The 11,871-nt window shown below is 47.0% G+C and overlaps 1 protein-coding gene across 1 annotated transcript; it reads right to left on the reverse strand.

The window, feature by feature from the left end:
* Positions 1 to 496: 496 nt before the first annotated feature.
* Positions 497 to 3,977, reverse strand: LOC141726968 (uncharacterized). The gene is given in 2 exon segments (XM_074532119.1): positions 497 to 1,641; positions 1,644 to 3,977. Coding segments are annotated over 2 exon segments (1,887 nt in total). The 5' UTR covers positions 2,386 to 3,977.
* Between the last annotated feature and the right edge of the window lie 7,894 nt (positions 3,978 to 11,871).

Consider the following 11,871-nt stretch of genomic DNA (forward strand, 5'->3'; position numbering starts at 1 on the left):
TAGCTCCAGAAGGCAAGGGATACTGTTTCACATTGATTGTTTTACTGTAAGGCAGTGCGGGTGCGGTCTGAAGCAGTCTAATGTTAAGTGGCGGAGTGCCAAAAGACCACAAGAAACCCTCGGTGTCTTCCCACTGCCTTCCTGAGAGGACATCTATCCCTAGCAGATTATTCGGTATGTCCCCAATTACCATTTTGACAACCAATTGATTTTCTTCTCCAGGGAGTGTTATTTTGACTAAAGCAATATTCATGGGTTCTATGGTTCCTAAAGCATTAAGAACGCAGCATTGCCTTTTTGTTGGAACAACTCCGCACTTCTGGGCATCTCTGTGTGTTAGTGCAGAAATCTGGGCTCCCGTATCAACAATGTAGGTTACTAGAACTTTTTTGGGGCCCGTAATTGCTGTAATTAACGTCTCCTGATTTATTTTTTGTGAGCATTCGTAAGTAAACCCAACCTCCACCCCTTCGTTCACCTGTAAGCGGTGGAGATACTAGTTTCCCGAAAGCTCTGTTGGTGAAGATTCACTGTTTGTGTTTTGGGGTACGGGCGGGTGGGCAGTTATGTTGCTTAGGCTCTGTGAAAGAAGTTGCGAAAGGGTTACTTCCGGCTTACTGCTGGTGCTTTTCAGGAGACACGCAGCCAGGGTTTCACTGTCCAAGTTCTGTGAAAGAAACTGAGAAAGAGTTAATTTTGGCTCACTGGCTGTGTTCTGCGGGAGGGGCTGAGATGCAGCCTCACTGCCCAGGTTACGAGGGAGAAACTGGGGAAGGGTTAACTTTGGCTCATTGCCTGTGTTCTGTGTGAAAGACTGTGATGTATTGTGTGTACTGAGCTGTGTATTGGTAGGAGTATTTGTTAGTTTCTGGTGAGGGAGGGGGATCGGGGCACTGGGCTGGGTATTTGTTTTTCTAAAATTCCAGTTAGTTATTATTTTCTGCAATTTTTCAAGTGGTAGACCATCCATTATGTCCCGGGGAACCCCTTTCTTTATTCCCAGCATCCACCAGCGTTGTCTGTTGGAAATCTGTTTCCCTGGTTCTGTGTTTTCAGTGTTAGGGGTTCCCATAAACCGGACACCTTTTGCTTTTTCTGATTTTTCTTCCAGGGTTTTTACAGGCCCATACTGTCTGCAATAGTTTATTAAATCAACTGCTACCTCACTCCATGTCCAAATCTTGCGGCTGCTGCTAGATGTGTCAGATGGTGTTGTGGGTGTCTGTGTTGGTGTATAGGGTGAAGGTGCAGTGTCAGTGGACTCAGACTGATCAGTGGAGTTGTTAAGAAATCTTTCTAGTCTATCTATTGGGCTTAGAGCCATAACTGTTTTTTGAATAGTGATTGCTGTTGATTTCAATGTTTCTGGAAGCCCACGAATTAAAGGGGTCATAATTTCAGGCTTCACAGGCAATTGCATTGGGGATTCAAAACCAGGAATTAATTTTTTCTCATGAATCATTTGCAAACATGCAGCTTTTTGTACACTTTCTAGGATTTGGTCAGGGGTAGTGGCAATTGCTAAGGGATCACCCCTTTCCAGGGGATTTATTCCCCCAGCCCAATAGGCTGCACGTTGTGTTAGAGACCAGGCATCACGCTTATCTCCTGTTGTTAGGAAAACACCATGTCCCCAGTACCACTGGCCTCTTGTTCAGTTAACTTAATCTGGTCTCCGCCAGTGAGGGACACACGGAACACATATTCCGTTTCTGATTCGTGGGGGAGGCGACCGAATTCCTTTTTTAGTTTAGCTAATTCGGTAGCACTGAATGGTGTTTGTTTGGTTGTTATGTGGGGATCCATGTCTTCATCATTAATGTAATTGTATTCAGTTTTAATAAAAGGTCTCAAATGAGGACAACAATTTTCCCCACAATTTTTAACTGTTTCAGATTCTTTGTAAGAATAGTTTTGTTTTGCTGCCTCAATTTCTTTGTAAGGATAAATCTTTTTAATGGAAGGTGTTACCTTTTCTTCCTCCTCTGTAGAGGAGTTGATTTTGTGTATGGTTTTGGTGTGTTCTTCCCTAAGGGCAGCTCGCAGCTTGTAAATTTCATTTCTGTCCTCATTTAACTGTTTTTGCAAAATTCCAACCAAATTTTGAAGGGAATCTATAATTACCATTTCCTCAGTTCTCCGTTTACAGCGGTTTTCTATGGCTGCAGTAAGACATGCTCCAAGGACTGAGCAAAGAATGCTTTTATTTTTACCCATTTTGAATTTTGATTCATGTTGCAGAGAACATATTCTATCAATGATGTTTTCCAAATTGAACCAATTGTTTTCTGCCCAATTTTCTCCGCCAGATGACGGTTTGGCATTGTGTTTAGCAAGCAACGTGTAAAAATCAGCTTTTGCTTTAGGATCGAGATTTTCACTCATTTTGTGTGAAGGGACTAGGACTATACCAGGGAGCTAATTTGCTAACTCAAGTTACACAGACTTTTTGTTCCACTCTGTCTCCCTAGATAGCTGAAGAAACCAAATCTGTCTGGAAGGCACTGTTTTAATTGCTTCAGATTGTCCCTTCCTTTCCAGACAGTCTAGATACACACACTCATACACACACACAAATATTTTCTTTGTGAGGGGACCAGAAACCTAGAACAGGGAAAAAGCCACTCAGCCTTCGCTGGGTCGTCCCTCGCTCCCTGTGTAGGTGAAGGGACAATATCTGTCTAAAAGGCACTGCTTAATTACTTCAAGTCTGCCCCTTCCCTTTTAGACAGTCCAGGTACACAAAATAAAAAGTACAGCAGTAAAAAACAGTAACAGGTTCAAATTCAGCTCAAATACAACAGTAACAGGTTCAAATTCAACTCAAATACAGCAACAACAGGTTCAGATTCAACTCAAATACAACAACAACAACAGTATCAATATCAATATCAGTAACAGCATCAATATCAGGATCAGGAGAAGTATCAGTGTCAGTGTCCGTGCCAGTAAGATCAGTAACAAAAGTGACAGTAACAGTTTCCCCTGTTTTACACCGAAAAACCTTTTGTGTCAATTCCAGAGCCTGTGTGCTCAGTCGAGCGTGAGATTTGGCTTTGGTGTATGCAGTCTGCAAGAGGTTACAGACTACACAAAACCTGCAAAATCTCACTGGCTATGGAATCCTGTCCGTGACGCCAATTATGTGAAGGTCCGCCCGAAGTGAACGGGTGACGAATAATTTTTGGGTGCAAAAATAACCAACAAAGGCACAGGGGTTTGCAGTAGCAAATCAACAAGATGGAATTTATTGATAATAACCACAGCTAAATATGCATTGGTTAGAGGATCCGGGGAAGCGAAGGATAGAATAAGGAAAAAGGAAGGAGAGAAGGTCAGGGAATGGGGTATAGCTACCAAGACGTGATGCCTTCGGGGTCTCGCCGCCGATGCTCGCTGGTACACGTCTTGGGGAGACTCGGAGAGGCAGTCGAACCGAACCCCAGATATACTGTTCTTGGTTGGGGGAAGGGTGGCCGCAATTAGGTTTCCATGGAGGGGAAAAGTCCATTGTTTTCATGGCCGAATGCTCCCAGGTACGTCTACTCTGGGCAGGTTCTCCCCCTTCCCTGAGTTGGGAGGGGGTACAGTCCCAGTCTCTGGAAGGAGGTTGCCAGGGGGGTGCCATGGGGGTGCCAATAGGGTGCCAGAGGGGTTCTTGGTTCTTTGATGAGGGGGTTCGCATTTCAGTTGGTCTGTCAAGGTGGTTGAAGACAGGCAAGAGGGGTCTTCTCTTGGAGCGGGGGGGGGGAAGCCACCCCAGAGCTCAGTCCAGCCAGGCCTGAAGTTTGGAAGAAAGTCCAGTTCCATTGTTCAGAACAGGGCAGCATGCCCCTTCGAGTACAGCATGGCATGTTCTGCAGACACCATCTGTAAACGCACTAAATACGCATGAGACTTTCTTTCCCAACTGGCTCAACAGTTTTTAACCCTTCGGTGGTCCTTTTCTCATGACAATTGAGAGGCAAAAACTGAAGGATTTCCGGATGGACTTCCACACAAGCTGAGCCTGTTTTGCCCATGGAGGGTTTTGTCCCGGTCCCTATCTCAACTCATGAACCCTTGTTAATTTTTCTCTCCTCTGCCCAGCTGTGGAAGGGGAGGGTGAGCAACTGGCTTTTGTAGGTGCCTGGCATTTGACCAGTGTCAAACCACGACAGTATGTGATGAATGTATGTAAGCAATGCACTTGCAGAGGACTGGAATGCTTGCTAGGTGGTGCTATCCCCCACATATCTGGGCCTGCAATGAACAACGCCTGATTCTTAATGCTACACTGGTGTTAACGAGTTCTATTTACCCGACTTTTGGTGATTTTCGGTGACACATTTACCTATGAAAGATGTAATGTCTTCCTTGTAGGAATATCTTTCCTTACAGGAGGTGCTTCCAAAGGCTAAGAACTTGTGTTGTTTTTCCAATCGCTTTGCCAATGCCTTCTTGGTGCCAGACTCTTTTTGGTAGTGCCCAGCTACAGGATGAGGAGCAATGGCAATAAACTAAAGCACAGGAAGTTTTATTAGCATTCAGGAACACATAATCACGGAATGATTATATGCAGGTGCTTTTATTAAGACCTCTGGGTGTCAGGGGTAGACAGACCCAAATCTGACTCGGACATAGTTTCGGGCCGAATATGTTTTATATTCTATTGTTATATAACTTACATATTAATTATTAAACTTACATTGTTCTATTGTATACATTGATTTCATCCAAGCATGGATTTCTCGTGATCTCCCTCAAACCTCTAACATAGTTTCTCATGATTCTTTAAACAATAATTATATCTAATCACATCTAACAATTATATAATTTATCATATACTGACTACACAGGTGCAGTTTCACATGATCTAGCAAATACAAGGCCTAACTTTCCCAGGGCCTACCTTTAACATTTTCCCAGGGCCTACTAAGCCTTACTTTCTTTCTAGCTCCCTGAATTTTCTGTGATTTTAAAATCTTTTTCTATCAGTCTCACCTCAACATGAGGAAAAACTTCTTTACACTGAGGGTGGCAGAGCACTGAAAGAGGCTGCCCAGGAAGGTCGTGGATTCTCCCTCTCTGGAGACATTCAAAACCCACCTTGATGCATTCCTGTGTCACCTGCTCTAGGTGACCCTGCCTTGACAGGGGGCTTGACTGAATGATCTCCAGAGGTCCCTTCCTACCCTAAAAATTGTGTGATTCTGTGATTCTTCCCTGGAAAAAGATTCCAGCTGCTTGGCTTCTTACCCTCTAATTCCAAACTGCAAGCATCATTATCCCAGCATTGGAGCAGCCAGGTGGTATTGTGCTCACTTGGATGACAGCTGAAATCTTTTCATATCTCCCACAGCTGGGTTGGGGATAGGGATTGAGTAGTGGTTATCTCCTGTTCTTGAGATAGCCCTGCTTCACCCTCTTTGCCCTCCTTGTTCTTTATGGGACCAGATTACTTTTGTGTGCATTTTTTTTGTTTAGGGATGACTAATACCTGCACAGGTTTACTTTCTGGTTCATCTGCATTTCACTGAAGGCTGTAGCATCTGTCACTGGGATATGAGTAGTCATCATGCTTGTTGTAGGGGTTAAAATAGCTGGAGTTTGATCACCCCCAATACTGGTCACCGTAATTTGAGCAGCTGCAGTGCATGTCGCAGGGATGGAAGTTGCCACAGTGCTTGTCACTGAGGTTTGAGTAGCTGCAATTCTTCAATTCTTTTGAATTTCAGTGCTTTTCATAGGGTTTGGGGTGACCACTGATTGTTGCTTAACTCTAAACAAGAAATTAACAGCCTGTGCTGATTCCTAACAAAAGGGCCAGGCTGGTTTCAAGGGCATTCAAAGGATATTCAAAGTTTTATTCTCAAATGCTATGGCAATAGGAAGGAAGGAAGATATTTCTTCAATAAGCTGATTCCCCAAAGAAAAAAGTAAAAGGTGTAATTATTAATTCAAAGAGATGGCTTCTGAAGTACAGTGACAGCAATGTTTAGTACACACACCAGATTAGTATCATGGCCAGCAATTCTATCATAAGTCAGTGCTGCAAAGAACAAAAAAATTATAATCTCAACCTAGGCTCAGTGGAGGATAAACATCACAACAGGGAATACATACATCAATAATGGTATTATATAATTGTCTTAGGTTAAGACAATTTTACAGGGTGGAGACTCTGAAATAAGTCACCTCCCCTTAGTTTTAACCTCTCCCCTTTCCACTAATAAGGAGAGGTAAATGAAAAGAGATATAAGTTTAAAAATAACAGTTTACTAAAAGAAAAACAGCAATAAATAAGAAAACAGCAATGCCCACAAGATACAATGGTGCTGAGCCACATGATTCCCCTCTCCTTCCCCTCAGTAATGACAGAAATGACACGGCAAATGAGTCTCCATGGTTCCAGAACTCCCCACCCCCAAACAAAAACAAAAACTGAAAAAAACTATTTTTGTCCAAAAAGAGTCAGTGTTGGCAAGCTGCCTGGTCCATGACACCCAGCAGGGCTGTCCCAGGCAGTGGCAGTCTCAGTGCCAGTTTGGGCGTGTGTTAAAAATGGATGTGGGGGTTTAGATAAGTCCTTGCCTTTTGCCCAGGCCTCTAGCAGCAGGCAGTAGCTTTATTGAGATGGCCAGCACCTCAATACCCACTCTCATTTACAAGTTCTTTAATAATGGCTGATTCAGTCTATGTTGTGGTGTGTTTTTAGCTTCCGGGTCCCTTTCTCAGGTGTGCCAATATTCCCTTCTCCCTTCCCCCTCGCCCCTTGCTGAGTGTGCCCTGTCAATCAGGCTAACATACCAGCAAGGCGTCGTGTGGTTGGTCAATTTCAAAGGATGCTCCTCAGGCCTGGGGGACACTGGACCGTATAGGTGTCCCTAGTCCCTTGAGACCCTGCCCCTTTCACCTGGTTGGTAGCTCACCTGTCCCCTCCCCTTCCCCTGTCCCCGAGCTTAAAAGGTTAATCAGACCATGCGGCCTCGATTCTGGTGGAGCAGTTGCCCCGGTTCAGATCTCTGTAACCATGGAATAAACATCTGGATATAACCCTCCAGCAGAATCCTCTCCTTTTTCTCTTCATCATTGCCAGAAGCTCTCTCTCCTGAGGTAAACAGAGTCCCTGACAAGCCTGGACTTGCTCAGTGCCGTGCTGCAATCTCCAGCAGCCAAGGTATCTCTGGGGTAAAGCACCACAGAAGCCGCCTTTGGCTCAGCAGCGAGGGTCACACTGACCCAGGCACAATCTAACTGGTTATATTGGGATTCATATTCCAATAAGTCTATTATAGAATGAATTATTTCTTTAATAGACACAAAACTAATAGGCATAAGACTTAACACAGACTATATACTACACAGGAATAAGAACAAATAAAGAGACTACTAGTAGGTTAACATACAGTGCACAATAAGGTAGCCTTTTCAGTTGCAACTAGTGAAGAAATAGTATAAGCTTAAGATTCAATGTATTTTACCATCCAGTTGTTGGTGGAAGACGCTTTGAGATCCTTTCCTCCAATTCCCAGGAAAGTAATCACGGAATTTGCGTCTAAACTCGAGGGAGAAGTCCCTTATGGCTTCAGGGTGTGCGTGTAGAGGCTTCTACCTCTGTGATAACTGTATGTGCTTTTATAGTTTGCAAAACAGTGTCTCTCCATCAGCAATATTTATTTTCTTTATCTCTCTCCACTTCTGCTCTCCAGACTAAGATGTTGATTCTTAGTGGAGGCCTGATCCCTTTTGGCACCAGAGATGACCCCTTGCTGGGACTTTCAACCCCTGGGTTATCTTTTTCCATATACACCAACCATCTGGGGGGCGGGGGGGTGTAGACATGTCCTGCCACAGGTTGATGCCGTTTGGTTTTTGCCCTTTTTTTCTTTTATATGTTCCCTGTGTTCTTTGCACATGTATTTGTAACTCTTTCACCTATTGTATTAGTGGCTAGTTTTCCCAGTAATTTTCCATGGCCTTTCCTTAGGCAGAAAGAACAAATTCCAGAGCTCCAAGCTCTGGGAGGTGTAGGGCCCCTGTGCTATCTTGGTTCTTCCTGGGAACCAAGGCCGAGAACAACTCTTCAAGATACATTTTCATGGACTAAGTACAGCTAGTGCTGAGGGGGGACTCCAGACAAGGGGTTTGACCTGGGGGCGAGATTGCATCATCACTTGTCCTCCTAATTGGTGCTTTTTATCAGTTATGCTAATTTCCTAAAACCTATAAATATGTACTCATCCCTGTAGGGGCAGGTTTTTGTGGATATCTTTCCATAACTGCACCTGGAGGCCTTCAAATAAAGATCCTCTTTTATATTACCTCCTTACTACAATTATCTCGAGTTTAATTTCCAGGTTAGGAAAAAGGCAACAGGGTTGTGAAATACCATTTCCTGGGTGGCTGCTGTGGCGTCTCCAGCAGCGGCAGCTGCGGGCAGCTGTGGGCAGGTGGTAGCAGTGAAGGTATTGCAAAATTCTTGAGGTCCTGGAGAGAACAAAAGAAAGCTCCACATTTCCATTTCCTGTTTTTAAAGGGACGCAGTATCCCTCCCCTTCCATGAACTGAGCTGAAACACAGAGGTTCTGCTTTCAATCCCAGGTCTTAAAGAGACAGTAAACCAACTTGCACAGATTGATGTAGAGAAGATACGGAATACATGATTTTGGGTCACCCCTAAAGCTGAACTCCACCTACTATCTCTGTAACTAAGACATTATCCACCCCTTATATCATATAATCTACCTCATGTCCAAATTAATACCTTTTCTAAATATTTATATATATATGTACATATATATAGCTATACACAAGCATGATTATTATTTTAGTGGTCACTGACAATCCCCCAGGATGTGGACTGAGTTAATTTGGTCCATGACTGATAAACCTGGAGCAGTCCATTCTCATTTCCCATGGTATTTATGACATGCAGTGGCAGGGCCATTCAGGAACCAGTGTTACATATGCAATTCAACATTACAGGCTGTTCTCACCCAAAGTCAAATCCCCCTGAGGTATACAACATGTTTGCTCATCCCACTGCATTATTCATCAAGTGTTACCAGGTCTTTGAGCAAAAACAATCCCACGGGTGGGTTTGCCTTTGCTTGAGGTGGGATTAATCCAAACGTCTTTTCTACCGTACCTCTCATGTGCACCACAGGGACTTTATCTATGTCTTCTGTATGCAGGGGTTCAGAATGGGCAGGGCCAGCTCGATTAGTGGAACCTCTGGTGTTGACTAACCTGTAGCAGACAGGGCCTGGTGTTCGGAAGATCTCGTGATGTTACGGGAAGACAGGGCCCCTGCCCCCTTAGATAAGAAAATTAACATAGGAATGTAGTCCCCTGAACCAGTTTTCAGTAACTTTCCACTTGCCCAAGTAACTTTGCATTCCCTACTAACCATAGATGGTAAGGACAGACCCTCACCTGACGTAGAAGCCCCCTAGACTATAAAACCCCACGAGAAGAGAGAATAAAGGCCTTTGATCCTCCACCATATTGGTGTCCGCGTGTTTCTTAGGCCCGAGCGACCCTGGGGAAGAGGGTCGCCGTGCTGCTTCCTGAAACCAGGCCGCCTGCCTTGTATCAGAAGGCAACATCTGGTGCCGAAAACCCGGGAAGCCGATCAGCGCCCGGGGGAACGGGGATTCGCCTGGACGGGAAGCAGCGGCTGTGGCGGCGGGCCCGACCACAGCGGGGGGGACGCCCCCGGACCAGCACGGACCATGGGATCTGCAGCGAAGGTCGTAAGTCAGGCTCATGAGCAATGGGGAATTAAGTGTGAGCTCAGGAATTCTAATCTTGCTATTGCAAGGCTCCTAGAGCTCGGGACGATCGAACGTCCGGTAAATATATTATATTCGGAAGTGTGGGAGAAGCGCACTGCCGCCTTAGCAGAGGATACTAAGTCCTCAGGCAGTGGTAAAAGCCTCAAAGCGTGGGGGAAAGGAGAAGAGGCCCTACGCAAGGCATTAGAAGAACAGGAGACATGGAAAGTCGCGCATATACGTTTATTTCTTGCAGTAAAGAGGGGGGCGGGGGCAGCGACGCACACAGTGTCTGAGAGCGATCGGATTGAATGCGGGAATATGCCGGGGCCGGGAGCGTTCCACCCCTTCCCGAGCCCGAGCCCAGACCCCCCAGAGCCCCCAGGGGACCCCCCGGAGCCCCCATGGGACCCCCCGACCCTTTCGCGGAGCCCGCCGGGTCCCAGCCCCCCCGCGGAACCTTCCGAAAAATCCGCGGTTTCTCTATCCGTCCCTTCCCCGCCGGCCGCCAGCCCAGGGCGGGAGGCAGAGCAGCACGTGCAGTTCTTCTGCTGGGGACAGGCAGAGGGGGCGCGGAGTGCGGCCAGATTGTCGGACCCCGCCGGGACCGGCGGGGACTCACCACCGCCTTTTGCGTTTGAAAATAGCGCCGAACCGCATGGCAAGGGCGGAAGGGAAGAGGCGGGGGGCGGAGATGCAGTCAGTCTGCTTGACAACGCATGCGCTGGCGAGGGGGGAGAAGGGGCGGCCCCCGCAGTGGAGCGGAAGACCAATCAGAGCGCTCTATTCAAATTAGGTCCTTATAGGGCAAGGACCTCCCCCAGCAGCAGGCGGGGGGAGCCTGGGGGGAGGGAACGGCACCACACCCGAAGGGAGGAGCGGGGTCGGAGCCGCACAAAACGGCACGGAGCGCCGGAAATGCGCTGGCATTCAGCTTCCGCCTCAGAGTCAAGTAACAGCTGCTTAGACAGCTTGGGAGAGCTGACCGAGCCCGGCTGGGACTCGGAAACCGAGAGAGCAGAATTAATACGGTTTCGAGCGAAACCGAATAAAGCTTTAAACAATATCGGGAAACGGTCGCAACACAAACTCACCGATTGGGGAAAAACAAAGACAGCTTGTAGGGACCGAGAACCGGCAGCCCCCATGAACGCTTTCCCGGTGGGGGTTGCCGGAGCGCAGGGAAACCAACGGGGGGCATATACCCCAGTTAACCTAAGGGAAGTCAAAGCGATTTCAGAAAGAGGAGTCAATTCAGCTGTAGTACCCACGTTTGTGGACGACCTTTCTAACAATAATGATCTGTTCACTTTTGACATTAGGCAAATAAGCTGCATGCTTTTGATGGGGCAGGGCGGATTCTATTTAAACAGGGGTGGCGGGACGACCGCGTTAGCCCAGGCTTCTGGGGAAAGGCAGCAACTCAGCGAGCTGTCCCCAGCCAGCACAGCTTTCCCCGGCAGCATCCTTGCTCCGAGCACGCCCGAGAGGGATCTGTAGGAGCTGCGGGAAGACACGCCGATGCAGCGGCCCAGCCACGGAGACCCCCAGGGGGGCAAGAGACCCTCGTGCCCTGTGCCCTCACAGGGAGCGGTCAATTTTGCATCCCCGCTTACGGTGCAATGGCAGAGCGGTCGGACCAAACAAAGTGATTAAAAGCGTGCCAAAAGGAAAAACGCAACCTACCCTAAAACCCTACCCACTAGAGTTAGCAAAGTCCCAACCGGCCATGCGGAAGTCTTTCAGACAGACCGCGCGGCAAGGTCGGACTCAGACCCAATCCTTCGTATGTTAGAAGCTACCTTTATATCCCTGAATGAATCCACCCCTAACCTAACCGAATCCTGCTGGCTTTGCTACGATGTCAAACCTCCCTTTTATGAAGGAATCGCTTTAAACACTCCCTTCAGTTACTCCACAGCCGATGCCCCTCACCAGTGCAGATGGGAAACCCCTCGGAAAGGAATCACCCTGAGTCAAGTCACAGGCCAGGGCAGATGCTTTGGCAATGCAACCCTAGCTAGGCGGAGAGGCAACGTCTGCACCAAAGTTGTCAAGCCTAACAGAAAAAACAATAAGTGGGTAGTCCCATCCGCACCTGGGATGTGGGTTT

This window comes from Zonotrichia albicollis, chromosome W, assembly GCF_047830755.1.
Source record: "Zonotrichia albicollis isolate bZonAlb1 chromosome W, bZonAlb1.hap1, whole genome shotgun sequence".
Lineage (NCBI taxonomy): Eukaryota > Metazoa > Chordata > Aves > Passeriformes > Passerellidae > Zonotrichia > Zonotrichia albicollis.